General features: G+C 42.1%; 1 protein-coding gene across 3 annotated transcripts in view; it reads right to left on the minus strand.

Moving 5' to 3' along the window:
• ANKS1B (ankyrin repeat and sterile alpha motif domain containing 1B) overlaps positions 1-19,851 on the minus strand; it is a 1,071,061-nt gene that overhangs the window by 77,282 nt on the left and 973,928 nt on the right. For all 3 annotated transcript variants that reach the window (XM_065937415.1, XM_065937407.1, XM_065937398.1), the window contains exons 18-19: positions 13,429-13,536; positions 11,191-11,370 (exon numbers count right to left, since the gene is read on the minus strand). In XM_065937415.1, coding sequence (XP_065793487.1) covers positions 11,191-11,370; positions 13,429-13,536 — 288 coding nt within the window. The remainder of the gene's footprint in view (positions 1-11,190; positions 11,371-13,428; positions 13,537-19,851) is intronic.

The following is a 19,851-nucleotide window of genomic DNA, read 5'->3' on the forward strand; positions in this document are numbered from 1 at the left end:
CCCTATTTCCCCGAGACATTAAAAACCTCTTTATTTCCTTTAATCCTGGAAAAAGAAAAGGAAGAAGGAAGAGAAGAATAAGAGAATTCTCATACCACTTGCAAATGTATCAAGGTCAGATTATAACAGCCAAGGCTGACCTGCAGACCCAGGAGCTGGACTGAATCTAATGAGAAACATTCCGAAAATTTAACAAGTGGAGACAAATAGCCCAGTGTGCCTCTTTGTGAACGAGCTGCTTAGTTCAGCCAGCCTAAGGCTCCACTAAATAGCACAAGATCAATTCCACTAAAATAGGGTTTTTCACATATTGTCAGATTTCTTACTTATTCAGTTGAAAATAGGACCTTCTCTATTTATGTCTTCTTAAAAATCGTGGTCTGGTTTTCATTGGAAACATTCTTCTTGGTTAAGTAAGAGCACAGAAGTGGGGGTGGTGGCATCCCAAAGTGACTGGAGTTGTTTAGGTCTGACGGCATCGAGCAGAACAAACTCCTGGTTGTCTAATTTTGCTTCACTGATGAAATGGACAGAATGAAAGAATTGAGAGTTGTAAGATGAGTATCAAAGCCTGAAGGGGAATCCATTTGAGTGATTCTCCCAGTTCTTCTCATTATTTTTTTGACTGGGGTACAGGATAGACAGTAACATTTCAATGTTGCCTATAAGATGTTAATCATATTGGAATTTCCAGCACCAAAACGGTCATGGGGAGAGCAGCATATATGTTGAGAAGAGGCAATTAACCATCCACAATAACAAACTAGGTGTGCAATACATCAAGTTTAAGCTCCAGGTATGAAAGCACCGTTTTCCACTTTTGCTTGGCATGATGCCTTTGGGAATAGACGGCTGATGGTCCAGAGCTCCTGGCTTGAAATGGGGCACAGATATCATCAACATCCCAAGTTATCACTGAAGCTGGGGCGTTAGCTTGTCTGCCCAACAAGCTGTCATACTGGGAGCTCCTGATGGAAGAGTGTATGGAGTTTATTCTTAACCTTCTTTTTTGAGTTATACATTATCTGTTTGTGCTGAAGTATTAGGAGTTGCTCTTTAGACCCTCGTAAAAAATTTTTGAAGTCATGGACATGCTGAGTTTTTCTGAGTAGTAGTGAAGTGATAAAAATCTAAATTAAAAACTAGCCACTAACTTATGGACATTTGAAAAAATCTAACGTAGCTCAGTAATAAAACTTTTTTCATGGAGGGAAAATCACTTTGTAAAATGTTGTTCTTTTCAAAACAGCTGCACCATTTTCTGAAGGCTGATCTATAAATTCCATCACACAAGAGCAGTGGGTAGAACCTAGGAAGACCAGGCTTTTTCTCCCAGGGAAAGTACAGAAGAATAAATTACTATCTTCATGCCCAGAGGCTGGCTCAGTGTTTACCTCATGGATTTTTGGGATATCTAGATTCCCTGGCGGCTCAGACAGTGAAGTGTCTGCCCACAATGTGGGAGACCCGGGTTCGATCCCTTGGTTGGGAAGACCCCCTGGAGAAGGAAATGGCAACCCGCTCCAGTACTCTTGCCTAGAAAATTCTATGGATGGAGGAGCCTGGTGGGCTACAGTCCATGGGGCTGCAAAGAGTCAGACACGACTGAGTGACTTCACTTCACTTACGCTTCTCTAGTTATCACTTTTGTGTACTTAGTTATTTCAAGTTGTAAGATTCATTTAAGGAAAAAATAATCCTTTCTTTCTCGCTTAATGTTTTCTCTTGCCATGCTACCATAATAAAGTGTTACTGCTGTAAGACATCCTTTGCTTCATACTTTTATACCCTTAATTCACAGAGAACTCTTCCAGGTCTCCTCTGCTTTCGCTCGCTTTGTGATCATCTCACAGATCCCTTTTCTATCATGAGAGATACCCCGTGGCAGCCTTCAAATTTATACAATTAACATAATAAGGAGGAAAGTTCCAATTTCATTCTCAATATATATTCTAAGCCTGTATAATCCTGGAACTAAAGGGTGGTCTTTATAGACTGTTACACTCTGACCACTTACCTTTCTAACGCTTTTGTTATTAACTGGTCCTACTATGAACCAGAGACCTTTGAATTAGGGACTGATAGAGGATGCATCTGAACCGACAATCATACATCTATATATATGTACACAATAATGATTCATAGTTTAAAATATACTTTCACAAAAATCATCTGATTCACACAAACCTGTGAGGCAGTCTTTATGTTTTAAAGACAAGGAAACTAAAGTTAGAGAAATCACATGACTTGATACAGATCACAGAGTCAGAAAGAAACCAAATCAAAACTCCAGCTGAAGAAGCTGCTAAGGAAGCAGCATCCACTCACCGGAGACACCCCCAGAGGCAAGAATTCTCTCTGAGCAATAAACTCCACACCTACATACAAAGCTTTTCACAAACATTGGAGGAGGGCAGAGCTCTACCAAGATGTTCAGGGAGGAGGTCCCACAAGAGGATCAACAAATAAACACTGCAGAAACTCAAAAACGGATTAAAGACCTAAATATAGGAGCGGATACTATAAAACTCCTAAAGGAAAACATAAGCAGAACACTGACATAAATCACAGCAATCTTTTTAGATCTACCTCCTAGAGGAATGAAAATAAAAATAAAAATAAACAAATGGGACCTAATTAAACTTAAAAGCTTTTGCACAGAAAAGAAAATCATAAACAAAATGAAAAGATAACCTATAGAATGGAAAAAATATTTGCAAAAGATGCAACAAGGGATTAATTTCCAAAATACGCTAACAGCTCAATATCAAAAAAACAAACAATTCAATAAAAAAATAAGCAGAAGACCTAATTAGACCTTTCTCCAAAGAAGACATACAGGTGGCCAATGGGCACATGAAAAAGTGTTCAACATTGCTAATTATTAGGGAAATGAAAGTCAAAACCACAATGAGGTATTAATTCATTCTAGTCAGAATGGCCATCATCCATTAGTCTACAAATAATAAATGCTGGAGAGGATCTGGAGAAAAACGAACCCTCCTGTGTTGGTGGGAATGTAAACTGGTACTGCCACTATGGAGAACAGTAAGGAGGTTCCTTAAAAAATTAAAAACAGAGTTATGATGTAATCCTGCAATCTCAAGGACCTACTGTATAGCACAGGGAATGCTACTCAATACTCTGTAATGGTTTATGTGGGAAAAGAATCAAAAAAGAATGGATATATGTGGGTATATATATATATATGTGTGTGTATACCTGAAATTAACACAACATTGTAAATCAACTATACTCCAATGAGAATTTTTTTAAAAGTCCTCCAGTCCCACTCCTGGGCATGTATCTGGAGAAAACTGTAATTTGAAAGATACCTTTACGATCTCAGCAGTACTATTTACAATAGCCAAGACAAGAGCGCAACCTAAATGTCCATCAACAGGACATTTGATGGATACGGAATGGATATTACCACATATTCTTTATCATTCACACAATGGAATATACCACAATGGAATATTACTCAGCCATAGAAAGAATTAAATAATACCATATGCAGCAACATGGATGGACCTAAAGATTATCCTACTAAGCAAAACGAGCCAGACAAATGTCATATGCGTCACTTATGTGTGACATCTAAAGATAACAATGAACTTATTACAAACCAGAAACAGGCTCACAGATGCAAAGAACAAACTTATGATCACCACAGGGGAAAACGGGGAGGGGATGAATTAGGAAGATGAGATGGACACGTGTACCCCATTATACACAAAACATAACCAACAAGGACCTACTGTACAGCCCAGGGAACTATACTCAATATTTTGTGATAACCTATAAGGGAAAAGCATCTGAAAAAGAACAGATATCTATACATGTATGTATGACTCATACTGTGCTGTACACCTAGAGTTCAGTTCAGTTCACTCACTCAGTCGTGTCTGACTCTTTTTGACCCATGGACTGCAGCATGCCAGACTTCCCTGTCCTTCACCGTCTCCCGGAGCTTGCTCAAACTCATGTCCATTGAGTTGGTGATGCCCTCCAGCCATCTCATCCTCTGTCGTCCCCTTCTCTTCCCGCCTTCAATCTTTCCCAGCATCAGAGTCTTTTCAAATGAGTCAGTTCTTCACATCAGGTGGCTAAAGGATTGGAGCTTCAGCTTCAGCATCAGTCCTTCCAATGAATATTCAGGATTGATTTCCTTTAGGATTGACACATTTGATCTTGCAGTCCAAGGGACTCTCAAGAGTCTTCTCCAACACCACAGTTCAAAAGCATCAATTCTTCGGTGCTCAGCTTTCTTTATAGTCCAAATCTCACATTCATACGTGACTACTGGAAAAACCATATCTTTGACTAGACGGACCTTTGTCTGTAAAGTAATGTCTCTGCTTTGAATGTGCTGTCTAGGTTAGTCACAGCTTTTCTTCCAAGGAGCAATTGCCTTTTAATTTCATGGCTGCAGTCACCATCTGCAGTGATTTTGGAGCCCCCCAAAATAGTCTGCCACTGTTTCCGCTATATCTCCATCTATTTGCCATGAAGGAATGGGACCAGATGCCATGATCTTAGTTTTCTGAATGTTGAGCTTTAAGCCAACTTTTTCACTCTCCTCTTTCACTTTCATCAACAGGCTCTTTAGTTCTTCTTCACTTTCTGCCAAAGGGTGGTGTCATCTGCATATCTGAGGTTATTGATATTTCTCTCAGCAATTTGATTCCAGCTTGTGCTTCATCCAGTCTGGCATTTTGCATGAAGTTCTCCGCATGTAACTTAAATAAGTAGGGTGACAATATACAGCCTAGACGTACTCCTTTCCCAATTTGGAACCAATCTGTTGTTTCATGTCTAGTTCTAACTGTTGCTTCTTGACCTGCATACAGATTTCTCAGGAGGCAGGTCAGGTGGTCTGGTATTCCCATCTCTTTAAGAATTTTCCACAGTTTGTTGTGATCCACACAGTCAAAGGCTTTAGCACAGTCAATAAAACAGAAGTAGATGTTTTTCTGAAACTCTCTTGCTTTTTCTAATAACCAGCGGATGTTGGCAATTTGATCTCTGGTTCCTCTGCCTTTTCTAAATTCAGCTTGAACATCTGGAAGTTCACAGTTCACGTATTGCTGAAGCCTGGCTTGGAGAATTTTGAGCATTACTTTGCTAGTGTCTGAGATGAGTGCAATTGTGCGGTAGTTTGAACATTCGTTGGCATTGCCTTTCTTTGGAACTAGAATGAAAACTGACCTTTTCCATTCCTGGGCACACTGCTGAGTTTTCCAAATTTGCTGGCATATTGAGTGCAGCACCTTCACAGCATCATCTTTCTGGATTTGAAATAGCTCAACTGGAATTCCATCACCTCCACTAGCTTTGTTCATAGTGATGCTTCCTAAGGACCACTTGACTTCGCATTCCAGGATGTCTGGCTCTAGGTGAGTGATTACACCATCGTGATTATCTGGGTCGTGAAGATCTTTTTTTGTATAGTTCTTCTGTGTATTCTTGTCACCTCTTCTTAATCTCTTCTGTTTCTGTTATGTCCATATTGTTTCTGTCCTTTATTGTGCCCATCTTTGTATAAAATTTCCCTTGGTATCTCTAATTTTCTTGAAGAGATCTCTAATCTTTCCCATTCTATTGTTTTCTTCTATTTCTTTGCATTGACCACTGAGGAAGGCTTTCTTATCTCCTCTTGCTATTCTTTGGAACTCTGCATTCAAATGGGTGTTTCTTTCCTTTTCTCCTTTGCCTTTAGTTTCTCTTCTTTTCTCAGCTATTTGTAAGGCCTCCCCAGACAACTATTTTGCCTTTTTGCATTTCTTTTTCTTGGGGATGGTCTTGATCAATGTCACAAACCTCCTGTACAATGTCATGAACCTCTGTCCATAGTTCTTCAGGCACTCTATCAGATCTAATCCCTTGAATCTATTTCTCACTTCCACTGTATAATCATAAGGGATTTGACTTAGGTCATACCTGAATGGTCTAGTGATTTTCTCTACTTTCTTCAATTTAAGTCTGAATTTGGCAATAAGGAGTTTGTATCTGAGCCAAAGTCAGCTCCCAATCTTGTTTTTGCTGACTGTATAGAGCTTCTCCATCTTTGACTGCAAAGAATATAATCAATCTGATTTTGGTATTGACCATCTGGTGATGTCCATGTACACCTGCAACTAACACAATATTGTAATTCAACTATACTGCAATTAAATAAAATGTGAAAAATTAAGTTTTACAGTGAGAACCATGAGCTGATTCCATAAGTTTCCACTAACCACCAGCGATATTTTCCTTGTTCTGTTCACTATCTATATGCACGTATGGGTCCCCCTGGTGGCTCAGACAGTGAAGAATATGCCTGCAATGCAGGAGACCCGGGTTTGATCCCTGGGCTGGGAAGATCCTCTGGACAAGGGAATGGCTATCCCACTTCAGTATTCTTGCCTGGAGAATTCTACGGATAGAGGATCTGACATAGCATATGGGAAACTGGTATTTATTGAAGTGTTATAAAGATATAAATAGAAGTAGCCCACTAGAGGTGTAGAAGAATAGGACATGGTCAGACAGGGCTTGTGTTCGGGCTCTGCCATGCAGCAACTGGGAGGCAAAGCGCTCACTCACCCGGGCTCCTTGAGTATAGGGGGGGCTGTGAAGGAAAGGGGAAGGGAAGTCGCTCAGTTGTGCCTGACTCTTTGTGACCCCATGGACAGTAGCCTGCACCAGGCTCCTCCGTCCATGGGATTTTCTAGGCAAGAGTACTGGAGTGGGTGGCCGTTTCCTTCTCCGGGGGATCTTCCCTACCCAGGGACTGAACCCAGGTCTCCCGCATTGCAGGCAGACGCTTTACTGTCTGAGTCCCAGGGAAATCCTAGGGGGGGCGGTGGTGAGGTTTAAATAAGACACTGCACGTGGAGTCCAGGCACAGGTGGGGCCACGGCAGGGCTTCTGTGTGGCCTCCTTTCCATTTCTCTTCTTCTAACAGTATCAAAAGAACAAACATTTGTAGAACTTACACAATATGTAAAGTGCTTTCAAATAAAGAAGCAATTGAGGTACCTCCCCAGTGGCTCAGTGGTTAAGACTTTGCCTTCCAACACAGGGCTTGCAGATTTGTGATCCCTGGTCGAGGAGCTAAGATCCCGCATGCCTAATGCCTTGCGGCCAAGAACCCAAAACATAAAACAGAAGCAAAATTGTAAGAAATTTAATAAAGACTTTAAAGTAGATTTAATTAAAAAAAGAAGTAATTGATCTAGTCGTACGTATTAAGTAATCCTGTTTGGATCAAAATATATTAGACATTCAACTGAATGAACTTTCTAGGGATTTAGAAGCAATGCAGACAAAGCCTTTCTAGTGCCCGACATATCACCTCAGGCAAGTTCTGATTCTCTTTCTGGCTGTGCTACCCAGACCAAGCCACATAATTTCTCAGTTTCCCAGTCTTTGAAATGTGGATAAGTCTGCTTCTAAGGTCTGTGTACATAGGTAAGGTAACTGCCTCAGGCAATATTGATATTTCTATTTAGATGACACCAGTCAAAACACGAGAACTTCTTTAGTGTGGGTTTTCTCTCCCTGCTCAGGAGTCTTTCTTATTTTGTGAAAATAGAAGGATTATTTCATTCTTCCCTAAGTATTTGGTTATAAATAAATGGCTATAAGTGTCACATTGGGAAATCCTTTTTTCTTTTTCATAACTTTGGAGCATGTGGTCCCTAAATTTTATTAATTCCATTACTCTTCTTATTATTTATTTCAAGAACATTTTTACTTATCCTAAGTATCATTCAAGAAAATTTCTAAATATGGTCGATTAGGTCCTAAATACTGGAAGTATTTTTCTCCCTTCTGTAATTATTTTTCATATTTTTCACTTAACTATCTTATCGCCATAGAACTTGGACTTAAAAGCTGATCTGCCATGTGCTACACGCACATAAATAGTCGTGTAGGACACCTTGTTTGTGCTAAAATGAGAGAACAGATGTGAAAGCATTTTGGAAATTGAAAAGCAAGCTCTGTACACATTACGGTATTATTATACAAATGTGAATGCGACATTTATCTATTAGGGGTGTGGAAATAGGGAAGCCTTTCAGAACTTCTGAGCTAATGAATCCAGTGTTTCCAGCATGATAGGAAACCCATTGTTTACACATGCTGACACCACTACATTTCATGGTTTCAAAAATCTTAATAGTACTGAACTTGATTTGTTTCTCCCATATTTATGTAAGATAATTTGATGCTACAACATTGCTTATGTCAGAACAAAAGCAAACAATAGCCATGCTATTTAAAATTCTCTGGATTCAAGAAAGGTATTTTAAACGGTTTCAATTGAAAATAAGTAACTAAACACTGTGTTACCTTTTGAAAAATATATGCTAACAAATTTAACACGTAGAATGGACATTAAATTTACCTCAACTTAATCTTAAGCAGGAGTTTACTAAGTTAAAGCACTTCCACACATCTGCTGGGCAAACCTTAAGAAAGTTAGGTTCCTGTAATTACTGAAGCCACTAAGAGCTTCAGGTTCCTGGCCTATGGCTAGAATTCCAAATCACTCTGCTGGGGGCTCAGCTAAACCTGAAGCAGTAGAGGGGTCTCTGTGAACAAGGATTTGTCCTGGTGGTTTTCTCTTACCTGAATTTTCCTTTCTGTTAGGAAGTAAGAAAGCCTGAAGGTGGACTTCTACCTTTTAGTGGGAAACAAGACTGGTGAGGCATGCATTAACCAACCTCCAGTAAGCCCCTCAGGAGAAATCCATTGGGAAAGGACTCCAGCGACTGAGCTCCCAGCAGGAAGCAGGTGTAACCAGCTGCTTTGGTACAGGAATTTTAATTGATAATTTAAGTCCTTAGGAAGAAGAGTTGAATTCAAGTTTACACTGGCTAAGGGCATAACTTTGGGGAAGACTTGGTCTAGAGAGAGTATGATGGATTATATATTTTTTAAAAAAAGCAAATGGATTTAAAAAATTATTATAGCAAACAACCAGAAACAGAAAAATAAGAAAAAACATCAGCTGAGTGGCTGAGTGTTGGAACGGTCACATAAATAAAACCATTCAACAACAAAATTACAGAGTATTTCATATTTTGACAGGTTAAAGCTTTGAAATGGCGCTATTTTAAAAAGGTATCCATTCATTTCTCCACGATTTCTAGCATTTCTAGACTGGGAAAGAGTCTCAAGACAAATAAAAAACTGCAATTAACACAACATAAAGAGTTGAGATCCCCAAATCTCTACTTCTTATTGATCGGATTCCTGTAGTGCCATCTCCTATTTACTCTGCAGCAAAAGCGCTATATTGAGCAGTGGGATTTTAGAAACCTTCTAATAAGCTCCTGGCTGCTGATGGAGGCCCGGGTCTCCATCAGTCATTTGAACGCTGGGAACAGCACTAGGGTGGGGCGGGGAGGGAGACCCTTTCCAGCTCACATCGCATCCGCTGCTTACCTCACTTCTCTTTCTGCATTTGCGCCTTTCTCACCTGGCCAGACAAAAGTTCATTCAATTTTCTCAAGGGCAAGACAATTCCTGAAAGGGATGCATTCTGATTGGAACGACAAGAAAAAGATCTCGACTCTTCAAAAAGGTAATACTTCCCCTAGCTTGTGAATCTCAGACAGACCATAAGGGAGCAATTGCTAGATTACCTCTGAGGGTTCACGCTCAGGCAGAAGAGTAATTAATTTCCTCTTTGAAAAAAAACTGCACTATGTGGAGAAATTTCATAAATTGCATGAGCAGTTCAGACAGGTGATTCTGTTGCTGAATTTGGCACGGTCAATAATGGCTAATTCTTGTTAATGAATGATCTTGCCTTATCCAGGGTAGGGAAGGGTTCAGGAAAGATCCAGTTTGTATTCATACATAAAGACTACAGGGTTCAAGGTTAAAGCAAATGCCTCTGCTGTCATTAGAGAAATTCACCCACGTATGTGGTCGGCAAATACTAACAAACAGAAAATATATGAACATTTTTGGGGAAAAAAGATTTTAGATTTGTTATTTTAAAAAAATCAGTGAAAACAGTAATAAGGATTAAAAGACAATACTGAATAAGAGAGAGAGGGAAGATCATTCTTTTCTTGTCTCTGCACCTCCCTGCAATAAAAGATTCTCCATAATCCCAACACTGCTATTCTCTGCACAAAGAACCCTGAAACCAATTCAATACTGAGCAAGCTGAAAGGAGACAATATCTCAGACCCCTTCTCTCCAGGGCATTTGTAGGCAGAATAGCCACGGCTTCCAGAACATTCTTTTCACATTTCTCTCTCATGAGCGGCAGCACTGAATGTTTACCAAAGGCTTTAAAAAAACACAATCTCACCAAACAGAAGAGAAAAATATTTAACAACCAAGGCAAAGCAATTACAGTCAAATTTTCACCTCAAGATTCTCATCTTAGGTGTGGGAGGCAGAGAGAAGTCTCTTAACACATCAGTCTGAACCTAGAATGAGGATGAAAAGAGTTGATTCTGCCAATAGTTGTCAACAGATCCACAGCTTTGAATCTCGGGGTGACACTGCAGAGCAAGCTGACATCAGAAAGTGCTTTAGCGACAGTACCACTGTTTGGTTACGGCTGACTTGAATTTTTGAGCAGTGACCTGGGGACAGGAGAGACCCAGACATCCACACCCGAAATCTGAACAGGACAGACCTCTCTCTTCAGGCATTTGTGTCAGGCAGCAGCATCATTTTCAGCTACTCAAGGTGACAATATGAGATGGCTGCAACTAGTCCCCATTGCACAAGTCTATACAAATGTGTAAATTTGGCAGGAAATTAACAGCATCACTTGGAGTTAGCCCTACTCCTCCCCGCCCCCCTGACTTTCACCCTGTCATCCAACCAATTTAATTCTGTAATCTAGACCTTTATGACTTTTTGTTGTGATTTGATTCTTACACAGCATTATTCCCTTTAGAGCAAAGACTTTCTGGGTGCAAAGAGACCAGACACAATATCTTCAGTCAAGAACTGGATAACAGTGATTTATGTCTACACGCCATTCCCAGAAAGGTCTGTTTCAATCTAGCTCAACTGAGCAGGGAATAAAAGTCATGACATAAAATGGGAAAATTCCAGTTGGGTTGTATACAATATGCATCCATTGTAAGCGACTGTTCAAAATCGGAATGCAGTACTTAATCTAGGAAAAAGGCAAAAACATCACAGAGGCTCTGAACACCTTACCTGGGCCATCTGCCTCTCCAGTTTTGATCGGGGAATATCATCAAAGTAGTTTTCATTTCTTCTCCTCCTTGCATCGCCCTGCATGATAATGTGAGGAACGTCTAGGGAGCCACCAGTGGTGTAAGTGCTTTGGCTAAGTGATGGAGACAACTGAGGAGGAGTGTGATTACCACTGGGTTCCTGAATGGAAATACATCATGAAATAAATACCATGTTCTTGTGGCTGACCTCTGGTTTCAAAATTGTGAAATACTGACAAGACACATCGCGGGAGTGGGGAGTCATTTTTAAATCAACTGTTGAGGAATCGATGACATTCCACCATTTTATTAATGGCATGATCAACATGTCCCCCCTTAAGCCTTTCAGCTCGAAGGTTTACAGCATAAAGAACCAGGCTCTGTTTTCTGAGCCTCTATCATGGATGATCTCAGCAGAGAGGCACACGTGTGCCAGGCACCCCCACGCTGTCACACGTATCTGCAAGGGAGGGAACTGTGTCTCCATGGGAACAGAGTGGCCTCATTACGGTAGGTGCCACGAGGAGACAGCTAAAATAGCACCTCGTGGGTCTTGATCTTCCCTCAAAGAGCAGCCTGGCCATCAGGCTGGGGAGAGGACATGATCTGGAAATGGCATGCCACATGCACGGACTCCAGAGCAATGCATGAGGACAGGCGTTGATGGCAAAGACAACTGGGGGAAACCAGTTGAGAGGTAAGATAAAGGGTGGCAGAGAGCTGGGCTCTGGTGTTTGTGAGTAAGAGGAGGACTGGATCATGCTGGTTCTCCAGCTACTTCTCCCCAAGACATTCCAGACCACCTCTGATGGATTAATAAGGTCCTGCATTTTTTTCTTGGGAACCTCTTTCTTTGACTTATTTGCTGTTTCCTCAAGTCTCTTCTAGAGAGCAAGAGGGAGAGGTTCAGAAGAGGAAGGAGAGACAGTAGGGGACGTAGCAGGGAATACTCCTCTAAAGGGTCATTTAGGATGGTTGCACTGAGGATGCCTATATCTTTTTCCTCTTCATGCAGCAAAATGAAGGCAAAACAGTAATCCCTTTCTAGCTCATTTTCCCCTAGTTTATCTGAGGCTCCTTCTATTGAGGGAGGAAAAACAGGTCCTTTTTTTTTTTTAATATTGTCACTACTCCCAAAGCCCTCAACCAGCTTCCAAACAACCCAATATATCCCAATTCCCCTAGTCATCAGTTTTTCTCATGGCTCCCTCCTGGAGCCAATTCGCTTGCATTTTCTGAAGTCTTTGTGTATTTTCTTCTCCTTTAAAACTGAATCAGCCTCAAAATCTTAACAGCTCCTCTCTTGCCTGATCCTCTGCTACCCTGACAGTAGTTATGCTGTTTGCTGAAATCCACTGATAAGAAACATTCAGCGGCATTTCATTGCTGGCAGTTACATCTAAGTGCCACTTTTGAGTTCATTTATTATCACTACCCTTTCTGACACTTGCAGAAAAGGAACCAGAAGCAAGCAAGTACAGGGCTCAATAAAGAGAACAGAGTTGGAACTCTCCAACTGGTCATGGAGACTCCGGCTTTATGGTGAATTTTTGAAAAGTTCCTATGGGCCTCATAAGCACCAGAGACTGCTGGTTACTCCTTCCTGGGACCATTCTCCCTGGAATCTTCTCTCTGTCTCTTTCCTTCTGCTCCTTCTTGCCTTCCTTCCCTTCCACTTCACTTCTCTCTTCCTCCTATGGTTTCTCTCTAGTTTTTCTACCCCATAATTCTAAAATATAGCTTAAACAGTTTACTAAAGTCCAGATTCTCTATTCTTAATTTTTGAAGTGGGTAAAAACCGAACAACTCATTTCTTAAAAAACAGAAGACCCGAAGGTTAATTTTAAATCGATCTTTTACTTAACTCTGGTCCTCATCGATTTTCTTTCTGTGGGTTTGAGGAGTTTGACAGAAAATTCATTTCCTCTCTGTGTTGAGGGGAGTGTGGGATGGGGGGCAGCAGAGAGATTCTTTAAAGGTGGTGCCTTTTCAGATGTTTATCTAAATCTCAAAAAGACATATTTAGCCAATCGAGAAAAACAAATCTTGTCTTAGAAAACGCTATCAAAGGCAAGAAAGCTTTTTGCAGAGATAAGGTAAGCTACCTGGAAAACAGCCTGCACTTCCTGACCCACCACTTCAGTCATTCCCATCTTACTGCACAGCACAGTATTTGAGGATACGAGTGGAGGGCAGAAAAAGCACGCGTGGTACTCACCCTGAGGGTGATGGACCGAGGGGGCTTCTGTGGCGGGTCGTCGTGTAGTCTGTCTCCCAGAGATGCCAAGATACGTTTCCTGTGGCCAATCAAATTGATTTTTAAAACCTGAAACGACATATATATTTGGATTAAATACTTCACTTGAGGAAAATGATCCTTACTTGTCCTGTAAGATGCAGGAGGGGAGAGATTTGTGCAAAGTTACTCTGCACCGGGAGAGATGAGGCGTGAGATCCGTGTGTCCCCGCGAGGCCACGGAGAGAGGACCGGGGCAGCGAGGCAGAGGAGGAGCGGGGCAGGGCTTCCGGCAGTCGGGCTGCCCGCGGGTCCAGCTCGCCACCCAGCAGCCACAAGCCCTCTCCAAGCGTGAGTCGGGCCTCATCCCTCCACTAGCTTCCTACGGCTCTTAGAGCAAACCCAAGTCCTGACCTGGCCTCCAGGCCCGACGGGGCTGGCTGCTCTTTCTCTCTCTGTTCCCTGCCGCTCTCCCCTCGGCCCTTCTCTGTTCCTTGAACAGTCATGCTCATTCTGGCCTTGGGGTCTCTACCCCTGTTTCTCCATCTGCCTGGAGTGCTCCCCTGGCTCCCCGACCCACCGCCTCTCCTGCGGTTTTCAGATGATGCTTTCTTATCCGTTTAAACGCTGCTTCAGTGTGGCCTCCTCACAAAGGCCCGTCCCACCTCCTCGCTCCACCCCGTGAGCCTCTTCATAGCAGTCTCTAAACAACTTTATTTGCAGGGTTGGTGTTTGTGTAGCCCTCCCCGGAAGGTGCTTCCCTGGTGGCTCAGGAAGTAAAGAATCTGCCTGCAATGCAGGAGACCCGGGTCTGACCCCTGGGTCAGGACGATCCCCTGGAGAAGGGAACGGCTATCCACTCCAGTATTCTCGCCTGGAGAACTCCCGTGGACAGAAGAGCCTGGCGGACCACAGTCCGGTCCACGGGGTTGCAGAGTCGGACACGACTGAGCAGCTGACACTGGCACCCCCAGGTAACACAGCCCTGCCAGTGTCTGACTGTTTGCGACCCCACCGACTGTAGCTCGCCAGGCTCTTCTGTCCATGCGGATTCTACAGGCAAGAACATTGGAGTGGGTTTCCATGCCCTCCTCCAGGGGATCTTCCCAACCCAACGATCAAATCTGCATTGCAGGCAGATTCTTTACCATCTGAGCCACCAGGGAAGTCCAAGAATACTGGAGTGGGGAGCCTATCCCTTCTCCAGGGGGTCTTCCTGATGCAGAAATCATACCAAGGTCTCCCGCATTGCAGGCAGATTCTTTACCAGCTGAGCTACCAGGGAAGCTCTCAAAAAAAAAAAAAAAAACATTCGCCCAGGTAAGTGTCCAGAGAGCAGGTATGTCTTCATCATCATTTCCCCAATAATGTTTGAAATAATGGAAGCTCAATGAACATGGACGAATGAATATTAAGGCAGATGAAAGTAAAAGTAGAGATAGAATCAAGTACTGCTGACTGGGGTCTCCCAGGATGGGACTTTTGAGTCTGACAGCACACTGCAAAGAGCAAAGTGCAAAGAGATGACGCAGGAAACCAAGCCTTGCAGAGAGCCTCGGTCCTCAGCCCTTCCCAGAGCTCTCCACATTGCTCGCTTTCCTTCATCACAGCATTCCTAATGGGAAGGTGCGCTTCTTGATTCACAGCAGAGGAGACTGAGGTTCAGAGTGGTGAAGTAGGCTACCAAAGAGCCAATGGCTCTGGGATTTGAATTTGGTTTGCCTGATTCCAAAACTTGTTTTACTCATAGGCAAACAGCAAAGTTTGGGCATATCTCCAACTACCACTGACTTTTTAAAAACAGCAAATTATAAATCCATTCATAAGAAATATGTTCACCTCTTTCCTACACATATACGGTACTAGGATAGAACAATTCTTGTTGGATAACTAGTTCCAAAAGTATATGACCCATTGTGAAAATGATTTTTTTTAAATATTCTCTTCAAATTTTACAGGGTTGAGGGGGGTATTTCTCTGGCACTCATTCTGTGCTACCCTATTTGTCAGTAGCCTATTGGCCTCTCTGCCTAAATTGATTTTGATTTTAAGTTAGCATGATGCTCTATTCCTTTTATTTTAAAATTGAATTTTAAAATATTTAAAATTTTTATTTTATATTGGAATATACAATGTCAACTCTGATTTACAATGTTGTGTTAATTTCAAGTGTTCAGCAAAGTGATTCAGTTATACATATATCCATTCTTCTTCAAATTCTTTCCCCATACAGGCTATTACAGAATATTGTATTGAGTTCCCTTGGTAAAGAATCTGCCTGCAATGCAGGAGACCTGGGTTCAATCCCTAGGTTGGGAAGATCCTCTGGAGAAGGGAATGGCTACCCACTCCAGGATTCTGCTCTGGAGAATTCCATGGACTGTATAATCAACGGGGTTGCAAAGAGTCGGACACAACTGAGTGTAAATACTGTGCATATGCTATACATAATAAGTAAGAGCTTCCCAGGTGGCGCAGAGGTAAAGAATCTGCCTACCAACGCAGGAGATGCAGGAGATGTAGGTTTGATCCCTAGGTTGGGAAGCTCCCCAGAGCAGGAAATGGCAACCTGTTCCAGTATTTCTTGTCTGGAAAACACCACAGACAGAGGAGCCTGGTGGGCTACAGTCTATGGGGCTGCAAAAAGTCAGATTCGCCTGAGCACACATGAGCACGTGCTTCACAGGAAGTCCTTGTTGGTTATCTAGTTTATACATAGTAGTGTGTATATGTTAATCCCAACCTCCTAATTTATCCCTCTCCCACTGCATTTCCCCTTTGTTAACTGTAAGTTTGTTCAATTCCTTTTTATATTCACTCTCTGACCCATGTCTGTTGAGGATGGGGATGGTGAGTGTTGATCAAGGTCTGTCTACATGCAACACCTCCCTCTGATTTTATAAACCTTCATCTCCCCCAGACTGATACATCCTCATCTGGGCAGGCTGGTTTCATAAAGCAGCTCTCTTTTCATAAAGCAGTCCCTTTAGTCCATTCTCTCTGTACTGTCTCCTCCCCTATTTCAACTGCTTCAGGTCTGCTGAACAAATTACTCAGAATAATCCAGGTATAGGCGAACTTTGGCACTACACTTAAGCAGGATACCATTTCCTGCTTCTAATGCCCCTTTAAAAATGCCTTTTCTAAGCACTCTTGATTTGTGGCTGGCCGCATAGCTGCAGTAGGAATAACGAGGCACAAAAATATACACAGACTGGAAAACCTCTTCATTCGGTCAGAGCTGATAGTTGAAAGCCTTTTAATTTGGAAGGATGGTTTGAATGATTTCTCATACATTCCTTATCTTACAGTTGTCCATGCAGAAGCCCATCTGCCATCCTTCTGCCCATTCATGGAAGCTTGTGTTATCTTTCTATATTCATATTAGCCAGCTTGGCATTTCACTACCTGGAGGAACTTAGTAGTTTTTGCAAATCTGGAATTTCACCATATACTCCTTCTTTCAGATGATTTATAAATATGCTAAATAAATGCAGTCCCAGGGCAGATTACTTGCAGACAATACTGTTCGTACAATCCAGAGAAATGCCCTTGCATTGTTTCTTGTTTTTTAAACATCAAGATCAAAGAAAGCCTCCATTTCTGAAAAATACAACATTAACCTTTTCAAGTGTATTTGCAAGTCTAAAAACCACTACATTTTCTTATTCCCTTTTATTCTTATTCTCAACTACTTGGTTAAAACTTCTATTAAATATAAATTTCTCCCACAAAATCCTTTCTGCCTTTCTCTCAGGAGGGAATTGAATCTGATGGTGATGGTGCTATCCCGGACCCCTGAATCCTGCTAAGAAATGTTCTTATAGCAATCAAAACATTCAAAATTATTTTGACAAATAACTGACACTAAATAACAACCGTGGTAAAACTGAGTGGGTGTAACCTCCATTGCTGCTTTTGATTTACTCTCTGACAACTCAATTTGGGGCAAGTTACCTGACTCTTTTGTTTCCAGTTTTCTTGCCTATAAAATGAGGAAGTTAATGCCCCATCTCAAGTGCCGTTGGGAAGACAGAGTGAGACTGAGCGGAATCAGCACAGTGCCCTGCACATACAAGATGCAACCTGCAGAGGGCGCTCATTTCAGCTAACAGTCTCTAAGGATACATGGAAACCTGACCCGGCGAAACAGGGACTTGCCATTTTTATAAAGTTAATCATGTCAAACAAACATGGTGATGACTTGCAGGAAGAGATGTGGTTAACCTCAGAAAAATCCTCATGGAAGCGACATGCTCTGGTAGGAATGGGTCTGGTTTCTAGCTATTAGTGCAGTACCAGACCTAATCTAAAGGAAAGTATCCCATTTAATCTCCAATAGGCAGTAAACTGAGGCCCTCCTCCACACTGGACTGTTGCTGCCTCCCCCACAGAACTACCCCCAAAAGCGAGACAGACAGATAGGCAGCTAGAATGAGCTAGCTAACACAGAATGTGACTTGTGTCACCTATGCCTGGGTAGCTCCCCTTCCTTACTAGAAATGATCATGTTATAGGAGGTAGTGATGATTACATTTACTGAACATCTGCTATGTTCTAGTTGTGCCAGAAATTGTGCCAAGTGCATTTATATATGTGTAAATATCTCCTTTAATTCTTACAATAACACTATCACTCCCATTTTAGAGAAGCCAAACCTGAGATTTAGAAACACTGTTATTTGTCAAATGTCTCACTGCTAATGGATATCATGGCTGGAATACGCACCTGATTATGAACCTGCTCTTTACCACTCACCACAGGCTCTTCTGGTTGCTATCAACCTTAGTTATACTATGGTTTTGGCCTTAGTTACACTATTGGTTGGGCTTCCCAGGGGGCTCAGTGGTAAAGAATCCACTTACCACTGCAGGAGACACAGGAAACGTGGGTTTGATCCTGGGTCAGGAAGATCCCCTGAGTAGGAAATGGCAACCCAGTCCACGGCGAATTCCATGGACAGAGGAGCCTGATGGGCTATAGTCCGTGGGGCCGCAGAGTCGGACACGACTGAGCACACACACATACTACTGGTTACACGTTATAATGGTTCTCAAGCTAGTGCTTCTTCTTTTTTTTTTTTTTTTTGAGTTATCGTGTTCAAAACATTTATACTGGGTCTCAATCATCTGAAAACATTAAAATAATACAGCTTTGATTTTGGACAAGGCTTATAGCAGAGTTAAAGCTTCAGATCAAAAGAGCTCAGGCACGTACCTTACAGAATTCCTTGCAAAATGCATATATACCAAAGGACAAGAAGTCCTCATTGACCCAAGATTCAATCCAAGTTGACTAATATTAGAGAGGTAGGGAAGGTAGACATCTGGTTTCAAAACTCCAAAGCTGACAATAAGAAATCCAAGTGGCAAGGCAATAACAGAGAGACTACTCCAAAGAAAGACAGTTATGATGGAAAAGTCAAGTCCAAAGGCGGTTGGGTTTGCCTTGAGTGATTGTCATTATAAGTAAAATTGTACCCTAGGCACCGTAACTCACAACCAGTCAGCCTGTAAACCTTCAGTTTTCAAAGAGCCAGAGCAACGATTACTGTGTGAGTATAGAATTCTGTATGGATTTCATCACCGCTTGGGTGAAAAGTTAACTGCATGTAAAAGGAAGAAACCCTATTGGAGTAAAAGGTAGACTAATGGTAATATACTGAGCATTTAGTTACTCCAAGATTTTGAGTCAATTCTGCTCAGCTCAAAAAACAATAGTGGGTTTCTGTCACAAATTATTTGGCAGACTCAAAGAGGAAACTCAGAGAAACTGGGTATAAATACTAGATCACCAAACCATTAACTGGATTTCCTGGTGGCAATAAAGAATCCGCCTGCAATGAAGGAGATCCAGGTTAAATCATGGGTCAGGAAGATCCCCTGGAGAAAGGAATGGCTACCCACTCCAGTATTCTTGTCTGGAGAAGCCCACGGATGGAGGAGTCTGGTGGGTTATGGTCCCTGGGGTCACACAGGAGTCAGACACAACTGAGCACACAAGTGAGCATGCAAACCACTGCTGCTGCTGCTAAGTCGCTTCAGTCGTGTCCGACTCTGTGCAACCCCACAGACGGCAGCCCACCAGGCTCCCCCGTCCCTGGGATTCTCCAGGCAAGAACACTGGAGTGGGTTGCCATTTCCTCCTCCAATGCATGAAAGTGAAAAGAGAAAGTGAAGTCGCTCAGTCGTGTTCAACTCTTCGCGACCCCATGGACTGCAGCCTGCCAGGCTCCTCTGCCCGTGGGATATTCCAGGCAAGAGTAATGGAGTGGGGTGCCATTGCCTTCTCCAAAACCATTAACTAAGAATAAATTATTATACACATGAAGATAAGAACGTGGTTCCAGCCGCTGAGTTCCAGTAGGTGAAAAGTTAAAGTGAATGCTTGGTTTGGTTTTCATCG

Source organism: Muntiacus reevesi, chromosome 1, assembly GCF_963930625.1.
Source record: "Muntiacus reevesi chromosome 1, mMunRee1.1, whole genome shotgun sequence".
NCBI classification, from domain to species: Eukaryota; Metazoa; Chordata; class Mammalia; order Artiodactyla; family Cervidae; genus Muntiacus; species Muntiacus reevesi.